We start from the raw sequence: 18690 nt of genomic DNA, 5'->3' as shown, positions 1-18690 counted from the left end.
CGATGTATTCACTGCTCTCCATGGAACTCACTAGCTTGCCATTTATATGGGACAACTACTAAGGGAAGTATGCCCTGCAGACATGATGAAATAGTCAAGGGCAATGTGGACATGGGGGAACAGACCTGCTTGCAGGGGAGCTGAAAACGTGAGACATTTAAAAGTAAAAGACATTTAAAAGCCAATTTGTTAGACTCATTCTTTTTAGATTCATGGAAGAAAAGAAGTGTAGAGAGTTTCAGCTGAGTCATGGAGCTCGTATGTGAGAAAAGATAAAGAGTGTTATTTTGTAAAATTCATATTATTGAGAGTTTGTGATTATTTTAAGGCTTTCTGGGGTGTTGGGAGAACAGTAACTGCAAAGTGGGCCAGTGACCATATGCCATCCTTGTCCCCGGAGCATATCATTAAGGTGCCAGTAAAGGAAAGAGTAGACTATGGAATTTATCAGCTGTTAAATACCTCTTCTGTGTCAAGCTTCAGGTTAGGCGATTTTACTTGTCTCCTTGGAGTTGTGAATTCTGAAGGTGCACAGATGTCCCTGAGTTCTTAAAGGCATAGGGATTTGAACCCAGAGTCTGACCTCCACCGTGTCTAAAGTTATTTCCCATTTTTAGTAGCGATGATGGTACAGGATAAAAGAAACCTTTCCGGTGGCCAGAAAAGTCTAAATGTGGAATGAGCTGACTCACGTGGTCCTGAGACCTATCAAGCACAGTCTGGATCCCATCGAGTGAGTGTGTTATAAAGAAGACACTATTTTGGATATTTTATAAGGTGCCAGGGCTCCCCAGTTGTAATCCCGATCTGTCATTGACTAGCCAGGTGAGTGTAGATAATAAACTTCACCTCTGGGAGTCTTAGCATTCTCATTTATAAAAATAGGGGACTAACACCTACATCTTAAAATTGCTATGATGATTAATAAGGTAAGATATGGGAACCTACTTAGTTTAGTGCCTGGCATAAAATGAGGTGTTCAATAAATGTCAGTTGAAGAGAACATAATATCCTCTCCAACCGTGAGATACTTTGATTTGGTAACAAAAAAAGAGCTTCACGAACTCTTAACAATTTATGAGTAACTGAAGAAAGTATTGAAATAAGTAACCCAATGACATTTGAATGTTAGGGCAAAGCTGAAAGTCTGAATAATGATAAATTCATCATGGCAATAGAAATAAAACTTTTTTTTTTTAGAAATAAAACTTTTTGAAAGAGCCCTTGATATTTTTAAAGAAATTAGGAAGTGCTGTAACATCCACATGTGGCTTCTGATTCAGTAGGATACTGTAAAAAGTCATAGAAGATAACACTTTTTGCCTGTTTAGTAGGAATATCAATGTGTTTGCAACTTACAACTTCAAGTTGATTTATAACTTCAAGTTTTAAGTTGATTCACGTGACTTAACTTACATTTTTAACTGAATTAACAAGATTCCATTATAAGGAATTATAAAAGCCAACAGGTTAACAGAGCCATTTAAAAGGGATTTAAACTAGATTACTTCAAAGGTAAAGTTTCAGAAAGCATTTTACTTATAATCTTACTAATCTCTGACTCTGAAATCTAAGAAGTGGCTGGCAATGACTTTGTGCAAATATTTAGGCTACATTTGATTAAACTTATACCCAGATTGATCATCTGAACTGGAGTTGTCACCCTTAATCAGGGCACAGAGGGGCAGAGAGACCATTAATCACCTGAGATAAAGGGAAAATTTTAGATGGGGTTTCTAGAATGCAGCAGTCACTTTTTATTTTTTGAAATTCTGTAAGGATTCAAGGAACCAATATTCTTTTCTAAAGACCTCACGAATAACCCCAAGAGGAGCCTTCAGAATCCATTCTCATTTAATCTCAAATGTGCTTGCTGCTTTAATGCTGTTCCAGGCCAAATGATTCATGACAATTCTATGATACAGACGGGAATGTAACCAGGGCCCTGTACTCCAGAGCTGGACAAGGAAGGCAGGCTGTGGAAGATTCCAAGTCTGAGGTCTAACATCTGCTGAACTTTGTCATCCCTGAGCTTCCAGATAATACGGGACATTGTGGTGCAGAGACATGGGCATGGAAGGCACAACTCTCTGCTGTCAGTCAGGTAACACCACCAGTGTGGACGGCAAAGTCCTGTGCAGGGTTTTCTGGTGGCTTTTGAATGGCAACCCGTCATACATTCTCTTTAGCAAGAGACCTGGACTCCAGGACCTCTGGCGTCGTGATTGATAGCCTTAACGATCATTTGCATTTTCATAAGATCAGTGTTTTTCAACGTACTTTTACATACACCAGTTCTTTTGATCCTCGCAATCCTGTGAATGATACATTTTATGTAATTAATGAAATTTAAAAGCAACAGAATGCCAAGAGACTGGTCTGACTGTCCAATTTTGTTTTCAATAATGTTGAAATTGGAATTTCAGGTATTCTTGCTCCATTGTTGTAAATAATGTTAATTTTCCCTCTTTAACTGGGAAACAGTAAGAAAGTACAGATTCCTTTTTTAAAAAAATGAAATTAGTTGAGAATAGTGTTGTTTGTTTGGGGTGCCTGTGGCTCAGTCAGTTAAGCGTCTGATTTCGGTGCTCACTGTTGTCAGCACAGAGCCCACTTTGGATCCTCTGTTCCCTTCTCTCTCTGTCCCTCCCCTGTTCATTCTCTCTCTCTCTCTCTCTCTCTCTCTCTCTCTCTCTCTCAAAAACAAACATTAAAAAAATGTTGTTTGTGTGAATAGAGTGGATTGGAACAGAGGGTTTGAAGGAATATTTTGGCATCATGAGGGTTGTAGAGAGAATGATTCACAAAGGGCCCTGAATGGGGATCCTACTTTAAGCTACTCTTGACCTTCTCCTTAGGGAGGAACAAAGGAAGTAAAATTGTCCATGGGTGCGGAAAATGATAAGTCATTTGTACAAGTTGAAAGGTAGCAAGTTTGCATTAGTCAAGTCTGAACTTTAGGATATCAAAATAAAATCCTGTAGTGTTGAAGTTAACAGAGTTCTTAGAAGACCCCCTTTAACAAAATAGCAGGGATCAGGTGTTAATTACACATCAACGTGCTGATCTTCGAAGTGGTATCTTTAAAGGGGTATGTTTAAAATAGGAATACAGAAAGGGGGTATCCCATTAGACACATATACAATTCTCGGGGTGAGGGCAAAAACTGAAAGGATGAGAACACAGTTTTGGAAAATGGAAAAATATTCCTATTCTCTTTTTTTTAAAGCCCTCCACCCCCTGCTTTTTTAAAGAGCAGTTTTAGGTTCACAGCAACATTGAGAAAAAGGTATAGAAATTTCCCATATGCCACCTGCATACCTACACATGGGTAGCCTTCTCCACTATTAACGTCCCCCACCAGAGTAGTACATTTGTTACAATCAGTGAACCCACAATGACACATCGTTATCACCCAAAGTCCATAGCTGACATTAGGGTTCATTCTTGGTGAACCCATCCAAATCCTACGGGTTTGGACAAATGTATAATGACATGTGTCCATCAATATAGTTTTGTACGGAGTATTTTGCTGCTCTAAAAATCTTCTGTGCGCCACCTACCTACCCCCTCTCTCCCTTCCCCCAATCCCTTGCAACCACTGATCTTGTTACTGTCTCCAGTTTTGTCTTTTCTAAAATGTCATGTAGATGAAATCATACAGTACGTAGCCTTTTCAGATTGGCTTTTGTCACTTGGTAATATGACTTTAAGTTTCTTCTGTGTCTTTTTATGATCTGATAACTCATTTCTTCTTAATGCTGAATAATATTCCATTGTCTGGATGTACCCATACCTGTTTGTCCATTCACCCACTGAAGGATATCTTGGTTGCTTCCAAGTTTTGGCAATTATGAGTCGAGCTGCTATAAACAGCATGTAGAGTTTTTGAGTGAACATTAAGTTTTTAATTCCTCTGGGTAAATGGAATTGAATTTGAATTTGAATTTGGGTAAAAACTCGGAGCATGATTGGCAGATCTTATGGTGAAAGTATTTTTAGTTTTCTAAGAAACCACCAACCTGTCTTCCAAAGGGACTACACAATTTCACATTCCCACGGGCAATGAGTGAGAATTCCTGTTGCCCCACATCCTCATCAGCATCTGGTGTTGTCAGTGTTCTGGATTTTGGCCATTCTTCTAAATGTGTAGAGGTATCTCCTTGTTGTTTCAACTTGGACTTCCCTGATGACATGGGATGTGGAGCATCTTTTCATATGCTTTATTTGCCATCTGTCTATCTTCTTTGGTGAGGTGTTTGGCCCATTTTTAAACTTTTATCTATTTATTTAATTTTTGTTTTATTTATTTGAGAAGAGACCGAGACAGTGCGAGTAGGGGAGGGACAGAGACACAGGGAGAGAGAATGAGAAGTAGTTCAGAGCTGCCAGCTCAGAGCCTGATACAGGGCTCAAACCCACGAAACCAGGAGATCATGACCTGAGCTGGAAGCAAGAGTCAGACACTCAACTGACTGAGTCACCCAGGTGCCCCTGGCCCATTTTTAAAGTTCCCTATTCTTTCTGTATTAAAAACAAAGGAAGCAAACTTCACAAAATATTATTGGCTAGTGGGGTATAAATTGAAGGGGTTAAAATGATCTGAATCCTAAAATATTTTGTCCAATCAAATTTTGTAACATTAAAAGCAGGTAAACACTTCTTATAAATATCAATAATATTATTTCAGAGACAAAAATTTTAATTGGGATGTGTTTAAAATTCTGTTTTAGTTATTTATTTTTTTGAAACGTTTATTTATTGGGGTGCCTGGGTGGCTCAGTTGGTTAAGTGTTGAACTTTCGATTTTGGCTCAGGTCATGATCTCACAGTTCCTGAGATCAAGCCCTGAGTAGGGCTCCATGCTGACAGCTCAGAGCCTGCTTGAGATTCTCTCTCTCCTTCTCTCTGCACCACCTCAGCTCACATGCACGCACTTTCTCTTGCTCTCAGAAATAAATAAATAAACTTAAAAAAAATAAACTAAATGTTTATTTATTTATTTCTGTGAGAGAGAGAGAAAGAAAGAGAGAAAGAGAGAGAGAAAGCATGCACGTTTGTGAGTTGGGGAGGGGCAGAGAGAGAGAGAGGGAGAGAAAGAATCTTAAGCAGGCTCCAAGCTGTCAGTACGAAGCCTGACAGGGGGCTCAATCTCAGGAACCATGAAATCATGACCTGAGCCCAAATCAAGAGTTGGATGCTTAGCTGACTGAGCTACCCAGGTGCCCCTAAAATTCTCTTTTAAATTCTTTAAAGTTCTTTAGGTTTTAATAATATATGTTTAAGTGGTTTTATTTTTGTCATATTTGAGATTCATAGGGTTTCTTAAATCCTTAGACTTGAGATTCATTCATGAAAAATGTTTTTTAAAGAGTCTTTTCCCTTAGTCAAACTCCTGGCCCCAGAATTAGGTTGAGACCCACTACAATTAGCCACGCTGATGAGACTTTAAAAGTGGCTTTACCGTTAGAACCTTCAGAATGGGTTGGTTCCATATGTAGGTTTCACTCAGCACTTTCTGTCTCGTTTTCCCTTTATATTGCAGTTGGGTCAATCATCTCCACTTCATTCCAAGCCTGGTCTCATTCATCTCTGTCAATTCACTGCTTCCCACATAGTAAGCTTTTAGTAGGTGTTCCCACATTACACTAAACTTGTGCTCCGTGCATGTGAAGAAATTAAATTATTACTAATGATCAGCTCCCTGACATTACTTCACTCCTACAGCACATGGACCTGTTAATTTTTACTGCCAATAATTCAATTCAATTGAGAATCTTTGCTTTATAGAAGTTTAGAAGCCACCTTATTTTTAGTGAACTCATCACTTCATCATGTGTCCAGACCTCATGAAAATAATACCTTTAAAATGCCAAGCAAGGGATGGCTCAGAGAACTCAGATGGGCTTAATAATTTCCACATCCTGTGGGTTTGGCCTTAACAGGAGAAAAAAAAAAAAAGTAAAATATCCGCTTACCTAAGTCAACCATGACTATAGTCAAGCACAACTGATAGAGGGAAAGATATGTAAATGAGGTCAAAGTCAGGTTGATCTATAAGATGGGCCTATAAAAGCATTTGACAAGTCAGTTCAAAAACCTCCAGGCTTGATCACTGAAGAAAGTAAATCTCCTCCAGCCAAAGGATGCTTAGAATGAGCCCAAAGGCTAAGGCCAGAGCTGCCCGTTAGAAATGATGAGCACGCAAAAAGGTTGTGGGGCAGAGAACTGCTTGTCAGGGGCAGGTCTTTACGCCCTGCAGATGTGAAGTGCTCAAGGAAAATACGGACTGTGGTGAATGAACCCGCTTGAAAGTGTGAGTGATTTAAGAGCAAAACCCTGAAAACAAATTATTAGACTGGTTCCTTTTAGGTTCATGAAAGAAACACATCGGAAGCCATGGAAAGTGACAGCGTTAGTTTTGTAAACTTCACATTATTTAGAGTTCCGCTTATTGCGGAAGGATGAAGAATAAAAGCATTCAACAACACACACGGAAAAATTGGTTGTATCCAAAAAGGTCCCAAACCTGGTGGGGTATTAGAAAATGACACGAATTTGAAAAATTGCTATTCATCCCATACCTAAAGCAAAGTCCAAAAACTGTGTTCTCATGTGTCTGTTGGCCATCCGGATGTCCTCTTTGGAGAAATGACTGTTCATGTCTTTTGCCCATTTTAAAATTGATTACTTGGTCTTTTGGTGTTGAGTTGTATATGTTTTTAATATATTTTAGATACTAACCCTTTATCAGACATGTCATTTGCAAATACCTTCTCCCATTCTGTAGGTTGTATTTTAGTTTTGTTAATTGTTTTCTTTGCTGTGCAGAACCTTTTATCTCGATGTAGTCTCAGTAGTTTATTTTTGCTTTTGTTTCCCTTGCTCAGGAGACATATCTAGAAAAATGTTGTTATGGCTGATGTCAGAGAAATGACTGCCTATGCTCTCTTCTAGGGTTTTTATGGTTTCAGGTTTCACCTTTAGGTCCTTGATCGATTTTGAATTTATTTCTGGGCACGGCATAAGATCATCAGGGAAATGCAAATCAAAACCACAATGAGATGTCACCTCACACCTGTCTGAATGGCTAAAATCAACAACACAAGAAACAAGTGTTGGCGAGGATGTGGAGAAAAAAGAACCCTTGTGCACTGTTGTTGGGAATGCAAACTGGTACAGCCACTGTGGAAGACAGTTTGGAGGGTCCTCAAAAAACTGAAAATAGCACTACCCTATGATCCAGTACTTGCACTACTGGGTATTTACCCAAAGAATAAGAAAACACTAAATCGAAAGGCTATATGCACCCCTATGTAGACTGCAGCATTCTTTACAACAGCTAAATTATGCAGTCAAATGTTCTACCACTGAGCTATACCCCCTACAATAGCTAAATCATGGGAGCCGCCCAAGTGTTCACTGATAGATGAATGGATAAAGGAGATGGGACACACACACACACACACACACACACACACACACAGAGGAATGTTGCTCATCCATAAAAAGGGATGAGATCTTGCCATTTGCAACAACATGGATGGAACTAGAGAGAGCATAATGCTAAGCAAAGTAAGGCTGTCAGAGAAAGACAAATACCATATGATTTCACTCATGTGGAATTTAAGAAACAAAACAAACAAAGGGGAAAAAAAGAGACACACCAAAAAACTGTCTCTTAACTATAGAAAACAAACAGGTGGTTGCCAGAGGGGCGGTGGTGGTGGTGGTGGTGTGGGATGGGTGAAACAGATAGATTAAAGGGTACATTTACCTTCACGAGCACTGAGTAATATATAGACTTGTTGGGTCAATAGACTGTATACCTGAAACTAATATAACACTGTATGTTCACTACACTGGAATTAAAAGAAAAAAAGCCCTCCCAAACTGTCTTCTCTAGAATGTTTAGTGTTTTAGAAAGGGCTTGCTTTACTTGCTGGATTTTTTTTTAATGTTTATTTATTTTTGAGAGAGAGAGTGTGAGCAGGGGAGCGGCAGAGAGAGACAGAGGGTGGGGGAGGGAGGATCCGAAGCGGACTCTGTACTGACAGCAGGGAACCCAATGCGGGGCTCGAACTCATGAACTTTGAGCTCATGACCTGAGCCCAAGTTGGATGCTCAACTGACTGAGCCACCCAGGTGTTATGTACCCAATGAGTTTTTAAATCCTTTCCTCTAGGGAAGTTAATTGGCCAGGTTTTTCTTTATATCTGGGACCCTACAAAAATCCCCAGGCCAGGGGAAATGAATGTGTTAATTCTTAAAAAAATTTAATGTTTTTATTTATTTGTGTGTGTGTGTGTGTGTGTGAGAGAGAGAGAGAGAGAGAGACAGAGTGAATGGGGGAAGGACAGAGAGAGAGACACACACACAGAATCCGAAGCAGACCCCAGGCTCTGTGCTGTTAGCACAGAGCCCCATGCAGGGCTCGAATTCATGAACCGTGAGATCATGATTGGAGCCAAAATTGGACGCTCAACCAACTGAGCCACCCAGGCCAGGGGAAATGTATTTGCCCACCATGAAATCCGATAGTGATGTGCCAGCTATCTCTGCAGCTTTGGCCTTTTGGAATCAAGTCAAAAGGTTATTCTTTGATCCCTAAGTATTTATGAGCTTTTTGCCCGTAAGTATTTTCTTACTTTTTCCTTCTTTTTTTCTAAGACATTTAAGTAGATTATCTTCCTATGTTTCTATGATATTTTTAAGTTGTAGCTTAAGGTTTGAAGTTTTAAGAAACCTAGAGAAGGGATATTTTCTTCTCTTGAATAACACGTTAAGAGGAAAGGGAAAAAGAATTCTATTCTTGTGCTTTTGGGCCTTCATCCAAACCTACAAAGCCTCCTGTTCAAACTGGAAATGAAAAGAAGCCTGTGAAAGGCATCTCTCTCTGCTGGTTCGAAACTCTCCTGCAGGCTGGGAGGAAGACAGGGGTGGGTAGGCCATTGTCGCCAATAGCTTACCCTAGTTCCTTCCACACAGGGGACAGATTCTATGGTACATAATTCCAGTACTTTTCTTTTTCTCTCCCATTTGTTCATAAGGTTTTCTATTAATTCATCCCCCACTTCCCCTTCCCAAAATCTTCAAATCTGCTCTAAAAGAAAAAACAAAACAGAAAAACAGGCCCTGGATTTACTCTGCTTGCTGTGCCTGGCGTCTTGGAGATGTAGCCTTTGTGCCATCTTCACGGTGCTTTGGGCAAAGCTGCCTCCTCCCACCCTCCATGAGATAGGAGGCACGATGGAAATCCTCTCTCCTCTCGAGGTCTGCCTGGGACTTGTGTCTGAGGCCTCCCTCCAGCAAAACGGAGTTCTGAACTCTTTTGGGCTCGCCTGGCTCTGGTTGGGCTTTGTATTAGGAAGGGACGCAGCCATTGCTGAGGTGACCCAAGCTGACTCTTGACAGGGGTGGATAATTTGCACCAGGAACTGCACAACCAGGCACGACCCCATGCAGGGATGATTGCCTCCAATCCTCCAATTACACCTTCCAGAATCACTACATATTCCTCAGTCCATCAGGGTTTAGGCGTGGACACTACATTTCCACCTTCAGAATACTGTTACCGTGACCATAACTAAGTAGAACTGACATTTTATGACACTGCCCTTGCTCCAGAAGTAGCAGAGTGGCAAGCCAGTACTCGGAGGTAATCGAATGATGCCAGTTAGGCATCTGATATTTAAAGCTTTTAGGAAGGACTAAGGAACGACATGATTTAAAGTGAAAACAACAACACCAGCAAAAAAAAAAAAAAGAAAAAAAAAAAGGAAGGAGTGTTGAGAATGGAAAGTGACATCTGCTGTTGGACTGATGTGCCAGACTGTCTTATTTGGAAAGCTATTCACACCATTCCATGCGATGCTCACGGTGGAATTAAGAAGCGGGTGTTTTGTAGTTCTGAAGATGAGGCCAAGGGGAGCTGAAGAGTTTGCTCAAGGTTACAGAACCCACAAGTGCGGAAGCTGGATTCAAACTCACATTCAAGTCCGTCCTCCATTTTCTATGTGGGGTCTGAGATGGCCATGCCCAGTTTCTTCTATCACGTTAACAATACAGGTCTTAAAATGTCAAGTCAGAGTCAGGAGACTCATTGGAGAGCAGGAGACGTCGCGGGACCACGGTGAGGCGGTGTGTGCTCCAGCGACTTTAATGATGGCGGTGACCTCTAGTCCACTACTCAGTCGCTCTGCAGTCCTGGGACCATGCTCCCTCTAATTTTGGCCTTTATCTGAGCAACCAACAAACGAATGTTTGAGAAGCAAACAGAACTCCCTAAGCTCAGAAAATGGCTTCAGACTATTTAAAGGTAGGTATTTTTCCAATTGCAATTCTGGTTTGGCAGACGAACGTGAAAATTTTTATAGGAAAAAAAGTGCAGACAAGTGAATTAGGGGATATTTTTGTGCCTCCGGATGATAAATTCTTGCTAAACTTGGTGCGGTGAAGGGATCATAATGAAGAAGTGTTTGCAGCAGCCTGGGTGACAGCTAATTCACATCCACTGCTTTCATACACTGTAGATTTCCCTGTTTCTGTAGCAATAAACCATTGGAATGTTTTGAAAATTTCAATGTAGTGAGACTCAACCACACATTCAAGGCTTTCAGACACATTAGGTATTCACTGAATGCTTACTAAACAAATGAATCAATCAATAAATACAGCTTACACCTATATGTTCCCACCCCTACAAAACAAGAAAGAGAGGGAAAGTCTTTGTTCGGATCTTATATCCTAAAAAAAATTTGTGATATATTCTGCATCCAATAAAATTCTGCTTTTTAAAAAAAAATTCTCTAATGTTTATTTTTGAGAGAGGGGAGACAGAGTGAGAGCAGGGGAGGGGCAGAGAGAGAGGGAGACACAGAACCCGAAGCGGGCTCCAGGCTCTGAGCGGTCAGCACAGAGCCCGAGGTGGGACCGCGAGATCATGACCTGGGCGGAAGTCAGATGCTTAACTTACTGAGCTACCCAGGCGCCCCTAAAATTCTGCTTTTTTTTTATACCAAATCACAATAACTAAAAAGCTTTAAGATTTGGGGTTCTATCTTTAGTTTTGTATCAACCTACATGAAGGACCAAGCCTTGGTGAGAAGCAATACTACCCAGTGGTGAAGAATACGAACTTCCAGTCAAATGCCTGCATCCAAATCCCAGTCCTCCTACTTCGTGCCTTGTGAGCACTGGCCAAGTTGCTACACCCATTTGTGTCTCAATCTCCTTCTCTGTCAAATGGGGATGATAATAATAGCACCTACCTCATAGGGTTGTCATGAGTATTAGGTGATGTTAACACCATCACAGAGCTTAGCATACCGTTCAACCCATAGTAAGTTCTCAGCTAATGTCAGCTGTCTTCACAGCAGGAATTAAACACTGAAGATTTTTTTTTAAGTTTATATATTTATTTTGAGAGAGAGAGGGAGAGTGCACGTGAGTGGGGGAGGGGCAGAGAGAGAGAGAGAATCCCAAGCAGGCTCTACACTGTCAGCACAGAGCATGGCATGGCCCTTGGACCTACCAACCTCGAGATCATGACCCGAGCCGAGATCGAGAGTGAGACGCTCACCTGACCGAGCCGCCCAGGAGCCCCAACATGGCGGATTTTTATTAGGACGTGCATTAGTTTCCAGGAGCTGCCATTGCAAAGTGCCACCAATTGGGTGGTTTAAAACCACAGAAATTGCTTCTCTTGCAGTTTTGGGGTGGAAGTCGAAAATGAAGGTGTTATCAGGGCTACGCTTCCTCTGAAGGCTCTAGGGGAGGGTCCCTCCTGCCTCTTCCGGCCTCTGGTGGCCCAGGCGTCCCCTGGCTTGTGGCTGCACCGCTTGAATCTCTGCCTGCATCTTCACGTGGCCTTCCCCCTTGTGACTGTGTGTCTGTATGTGTCCTGGCCTCTTCTTCTAAGGTCGCTCTCTTTGGATTTAGGATCCACCCTAACCCAGTATGACCTTGCCTTAATCACATCCGCAAAGACCTTATTTCCAAACAAGGTCATGTTCTAAGGTTCCCGGGAGGACATGAATTTGGGGGAGGTGGACACTATTTAGCTACTATAGCATTTAATTACGAAAATTAAATATAGAAATTGTTGTAGCCACTACAGGTCTGGTTTTTTTTTTTTTTTTTTTTTTTTTTTTGCCTCTGGTTTAAAAACACAGAGAGAGTTTGCTTCTAAAGATGTGGGTAATTTCTGGTTTGAATAAAACTGAGGTTGATAGTCATGAAATTTTCCAGTGTTTTAGGGTTTGACTCTCTAAGAAGAAATGGGCCTAATTAGTGAAAACTAGCCTTGGCATGCCAGGCAACCATCCATTTGGTCCCCCGTGTAGGTCCCCACTGATCCTGGAGATGATACACCCAGACCCACAGCTGAACCATGAGTACCCCCCCCCCCCAAGCCAGCACACCTATTAATATGCAGGTGGCCCTGGGAGAGCTAATGCCTGAGCTGGTGATCAAATCTTTATAGATTCATTTGAAGAAAGCTGGGAGCCTCCCTGATAAGAGGCTACAGAAAGGCAAAAAGATCTTTCTCGTGTATATAGATTTGCTGGCAGGGGATCGTGAGTAAAAGTGCAGCATCTACAAAGCAAAAGGGAGTCGTCAGGTGCGAGTTGCTTGAATCCAGCCCTGTCCTCCTGAGCTTAATGACATGGCAGCTCATGGTAATTTGATTTACAAACACAGCCATATATTCCTTGAAGAGAAAGAGAAATAGGGAAAGTAGGTAGGGGAGGTGGAAGGATTGAGTCAGAGATAGAGGCTGAGACAAGGAATGTGCTCCCAGAGTGTGGGGGATGGAGAATGAGAGAGGGGGAGGAGGTAGATGCAGATCAAGGTGGTGGGGGCCAAGAGCTGGAGGGGAGAGGAAGAAATGAGGGAGGGGGAGGGAAGGAAGGAAAGAAGGAGAGGAAGAGAGAGAAACAGAGAATTTAAATAGCGTGTGCCGTTTGCACCATTCCCCTGATGGCCTCATACCCGGGGAGACCCCTGGCTGGTTTGCCCCCTTGGCTACATTGGGTCCTTGCCTGTCCTAGTGTGCACCTCACGCATGGCTGAGTGTGACACAAATGTCTCAAGGTTTTTATTTTCATACACCTTGGCCCCAACAACGCAATCCCTCCTCTAGTGCCCGCAAGCAGGGTAAAGAACTGGGCTCTGTTCAGTGCAGTGAGAGATGAATCTTTCGAGGCCAATTTAACTCTATGCAACTTTCACCAGAGATGCTACTCCGTTCCAGATCGCATGGTCAGGTTGTGTCTGATTTCTGGTTCACAATTAGATATTGTCCAAGCAGAGACAGCTGACCTTTGACCAGAACTCTGCCTCTTAGTACTGCTCTTCCCCCAAACAGGAACAAACGAGGAAGTCAGAGAATACGTCAGTGTATAAAGAGTAGAAAATATAGCACCACAGAAATGAAAGTAAATACAGGGTTTTTACCTCCCCTAAAAATAATGGAAGTCACTATATTGGTGTGTTTTCTTATAGTTTGCTTTCCTCCTGTGTGCGTGTGTGCGTGTGTGCGTGTGTGTGTGTGTGTCTGATTTTGTATAAACATGTAATCAGAGTGTCCATGGTATAGCGGGACCTGCCTCATTCACTTAGCAAAATGTTGTGAACACTCTCACATCCACAAGCGCAGACCTGTATTATCCAAGGACGGCCCACGAAGGACTTGCATGAACTGACTCTTCGGCAGGTGACTGTGGCCACTCTCTCTAGAGGTTGAGTTTTTTGGCTACAGCCCCACTGCAAGGGTGTGGTTATAGGAGCTGCACACGGCTTGAGTCTCCCTGGGAGGTGACCCAGAAACAGAGGGGGCACCTGGCTGGGGGCGTCACAGGGAAGACGAAGTCCATGAAGGAGCTTGCAAACGAAGCTCGATTCTTTTCAACCAGAACTACCATTTTTCTCCCCAGGTCAAGAGGATACCTGTATTGACTCAGAAAGAGGCCCACGGATACTTTCCAAATATGTTTTTCGGCTTTTATTTTTGCTTTTGTTAAAGCCCTGAATTGAGTCAAACATAAACTTGCCCTGCTAAACAGACATTAAGAGAATATTTAGGTGTCCTTTGTGTAAATTCTTTGAAATAATGTCATGGGAAACACACAAGCTTCGTTTAGCTTTGTCTCTAACGTTGGCTCCTGCCTTTCTATTTGTGAATATTGCTTATTAACCCCCAGAAGTTTTGTATGAGCCATTGTGTTTAACCCAACTCTCCAAAAAAATGAGGGGATCATGATATTCTTTAGATTGGTACTTATGTAGTGGAATCTCCCAGGCATTAAGACTTACTTGATTGCATTCAGACATCACTTTGGCAATGGAATGACTGCATTAAATTAGCATTGAGCACAATGGATGGTAATTGCAAGACTGTCATTTCTACAAGTGCAAAATTAATGTGTTCTGCAAACCCATCCCATTGTGTGGCACAGGAAAATCATGGAACCGTGTTATTCCGAGCAGAAAAAAAGCCCTGTAATAGCACTGTTAACGTGGTATGCCATTATTCAGCAATGGTGTTCTTTTCCACCTCTGTTGTTGTCTTGTGCTCATTCCTCAAACCCTGCCTGACCTCATTTGTATGCTCATATTGTAGCACCGCCAGAGAGTAGCCTGGATGTACAGAGCATGTTATGGAACAATTCCTCCTTCTGTGTGGCATCTTGTGTGAATAATGCCAGCATAAACCATCCCCCATGTATTCATGAGAGTATGAATAGGCTACTTATGTAAAGCTTCTTATTAAGAGATATACCGACCGTTTACAGAAAACTTTACCCAAATACTATACATTCATTTAGACAGGGAAGAGTGATTTACATGCATTTCAGGGGGAGCTTAGGCAAAGCGCCAGCTGTCCCGGGCTCCGTCCCTCTTGTTTACGCATGGGAACGGAAGCCACAGACCAGGTAAGGGCATTTCTTCCAGTCACGGAAGAATCACGGGGTGTATCTTGAATGACAACATGTATATGCATCGGGCTCCCGTAGTCTGCTGATTGGCCCTGCAGGATTTATTAGGGATTAAAGACTCACTCAAGCCTGAACTACTGCACCAGTAACAGGTGCTCGAAGCTGACTGATCAGAGGTGGTGATCATTCCTGCAGTTCGGCTCAGGCTGAGAACCACGAATAGAGGCATCGTGTGTCCGGGTTCTAATAATGAAAGTGACAATAACTGGCCAGACAGGCTTCCTTGTGAGTCCAGCTCAAATCCAGTCTCTTGGCAGCCAGGGCTGGGGGGTGGGGCAGGCATCCGGACTGCCGGCTGTCCTGACTGATCCACAGCAACAATCCATCAGTCTTCGAGCCCGCCGACAGACCCTCTCTGACCTCCCTGAGTGGGAGGGTCAGGCCTGAGTCCACCTTTCAGAGGCCACCTACTCTGTCACTCACCATTAAGGTGTTATGGGGATATTTGCTTTGGAATGTTCTAGGCCGTGCGTGGTCTGCCGGAATTGGGCTGAGATTCCTCACACACATATCCGGAGCTCCTCTCCTTTCAGCGAATGACAGAGATCAGAGAATGAATGGTTCAGAGAATGAATGGACAGAGATCAGAGAATGAATGGGAGACTTCTCACCTAAGGCGGGAGAATTCTGAACACCTTACTCTCGGAATAGAGCACACTGTGGACAGTTGAACAAACCACGAAATAGATGATTTGGGTTTATCTGTAAAAACGGCTGTGGAAAGTGGCTCTGCCTTACCCTTGTTGCAGAAGGTCCCATCGTAGGCCGTGTTGGAGCAGTCACAGGAGTAGCCGTGGTACTTCTCCAGGCACCTGCCCCCGTTCTCACAGTTGGCCCCGTAGCTGGTGCAGTGGCCCGAACATCCAGATTTGAACCCGGAAGTGACCTTGGCTCTTTCCTCCAGGTCCAGCGTCACCCCGTTCATCCTCAGGGAGCGGATGCAGCCCAGGAAACCCTGCTGGCCCCCGGCACCACCTGGGAACGACAGAAGGCACAGCGCTCAGATGGGATTACCTCTGCTGTGGCCCCCGGACCCAGTGGCGGGAGGCAAGGAGGCTGCTAAGTGCGGCCAGCATTCTCACTTTCGAGCCAGCCCTGCCTAATAGCAAAAGCTAGAAGCTTTTCCCCCTCAGGCCACAATGTCTAATGAAAAGAGGCTGTCTTCTGAGAAGCCATAAATTTGCCACAGAAAGAAGATGTTTGGAGATACACAAAAATCATATACACCATTTTGGAAATCTAATCTGGTTTCCTAAAGAAGTTTATAGAAATCTCTAGGTTTCTTTGTTGTTGTTGTATTAATCTTATGGCATTCACTTCCAAAGCATTATCTATTGAAAGAAAAATAAAGAGGCAGAGAAACATGAATATATTAGCATAGCTAACAAGTCAATTAGTTGGAAGGCATAAATCCATTTGAAATGTGACCACACGACCTGGGTCCTGGTTTTTGTCTTAGGAAATACTTGGCTTTGAAGTTCACATGAAGGCTTCCTGGGGCTTCTGGGGTGGTCAGAAGTTGGAATTGATAATTTTACATGGAAGTCAGCCATAGCACACTTATTACCAGGTCAGGTTAGATTTTACCGCTTTTGTCTAAATGCCATTGCAAGACATATAGCACAAAGAGCATTTCACTGTGATTTCCTAAGTTACAGCGTTAGAGGCTCATGAGCATGAAAATATTAAAATATTCCTAACAAATTTCATTGAGTCATTGGAGCATTATATCACAAGTGAATTTAATTATGTCTAGAAGAACCTTGGCTACGATTTTTTTAAGCAGCTGGTACAAAAGGAGGAGCTCAAGCTTACACACATGTCTGCGTCTTGGAGTAATGACTTTTCTGGAAATTAAATAAAATGATCGGTCATTAAAATTATTAAAAGAAATATCTGCTGGGGATTTAGAAAAAAATACCGTTAACAAAGTGACCTTCTCGGGGCGCCTGGGTGGCTTGGTCGGTTAAGCATCCGACTTCGGCTCAGGTCATGATCTCACGGTCCGTGGGTTCGAGCCCCGCATCGGGCTCTGTGCTGACAGCTCAGAGCCTGGAGCCTGTTTCAGATTCTGTGTCTCCCTCTCTCTGTGACCCTCCCCCATTCATGCTCTGTCTCTCTCGGTCTCAAAAATAAATAAACGTTAAAAAAAAAAAACAAAAAAAACCCAAAGTGACCTTCTCTTGAGGGCAATGTAGTAGGCACTCTACAAAGCACCTTACTTATGTCATTCACCCGATTCACCCAACAGCCTGGCGAGGTGGGCATTATCATCATTATCCCCACTGTACGGATGAGAAGCCTGAAGTTTAGGAAAGTTCAGAGGTTTACTCAAGGAGTCATAGCTCCACAGTGGCAAAGTTGTGTTAGTTCTGTCTTAATTTTGAGCATATGGTATTCTGTTCTGTGTTGACCACTTAATGCAGAAGAAGGGCTTCAGGGTCAGCATCCCCATCGATGTACATGTTTCCGAGATATAGGCTGGGATGCCTTTAAAAGTGGGGTGATCAATTGGATTGTCAGTGTTTGGATGAGACTGGTAGCTGGGGATGGATTCTGATCACTTATTCTGGTATGTTGAGAAGAAGCACACCATCGAGGGGACTCATCAGACAGGGCGGGTGGATCAAAGGCTTTAGGCGCAGAGATGTATTCGTTTGCTTATGTCTGTAAATCCTCAGCCCTGAAATGGCAAGTGACTGGCTCTGTTATCTTTATAAACCCAAGCCTCGCATTCTCTCATTGTGTAGTACATAGGTTTGAATGATGATTCTCCAGGGATTGTTATTTATTATCAAATGAAATAATTGAGTAGAGGATTAGTTGAAGGGAGGCCAATGCTCTGTTTGATCAAAGCTCCGGAATAGTAGATGGCAAAGGAAGTTATTAAAAACAGCCACTTTGAAGGATTTCCCATTTTGCAATCTGCTCGTCAGCCCAGCTTCATACACCCCTGCGCTGAAGAGAATTTGGGCCTTTGCTATGATTTGGAAGAATTCCAATCCATGTGTTAACATTTCAATTTGGTGACCATGGCTTTCGCTTTTGCAGTCAGGGCTTTCCAAAGGGCCTCTTGTTCAATAAACGCCTAGCCGTTTGAATTTTCATTGCTAGTCAATTAAGACAATTATATCCTATCAAAATACACAGAAATTTTTAAATCATTGTTTTTCGATATCTCCTGCCCCTTTTCCTTATTACAAACGTAATAGTTTTTCAGTGCGGAAACCATAAACACACTGATAAGCAAGATGAAGAAGAGAATCTGGAATGCTACTCAGCTATAACTACTACTTTCAGCACATAGCCTTTTCTACTTTTAGCTATGAACATACATATGTGTGAAAAAATAAAACAAAGGAAGAAGTGAGAGCACGATATACACGTTGGTTTGAAATTTGCTTTTTGCACTTAATATATCATAAAACGTTCTCCAAGCAATAAACGTACAACTGGAACATCTCGTTTGCCATCTGCGAAGCATCTCATCTTGCGAATGCTCTGTAACTTATTTTGCCATTCCTACCATTGGGCTTTTAAGCTCACTCCCATTTTCATTTTACAGGACACTCTAATAAATACCCTTGTAAAAACCTTTGCACACTTGTTCAATATGTCCTTAGAATTAATTCTTAGAAGTGCAGTCGCTGGATACAAAGGCAGATACATTTTAAAAGCATTTGGAGTACAA

At 42.4% G+C, this 18690-nt stretch overlaps 1 protein-coding gene across 1 annotated transcript in view; it reads right to left on the bottom strand.

Moving 5' to 3' along the window:
- Positions 1–18690, bottom strand: part of CNTNAP2 (contactin associated protein 2) — a 1960721-nt gene that overhangs the window by 191994 nt on the left and 1750037 nt on the right. Inside the window, exon 18 of the mRNA XM_042974552.1 lies at positions 15738–15974. Coding sequence (XP_042830486.1) covers positions 15738–15974 — 237 coding nt within the window. The remainder of the gene's footprint in view (positions 1–15737; positions 15975–18690) is intronic.

The sequence above is a fragment of the Panthera tigris genome, chromosome A2 (genome assembly GCF_018350195.1).
Source record: "Panthera tigris isolate Pti1 chromosome A2, P.tigris_Pti1_mat1.1, whole genome shotgun sequence".
Lineage (NCBI taxonomy): Eukaryota > Metazoa > Chordata > Mammalia > Carnivora > Felidae > Panthera > Panthera tigris.
Note: the sequence above shows the minus strand (reverse complement) of the source record. Positions and strands in the feature narration are given on the sequence as shown.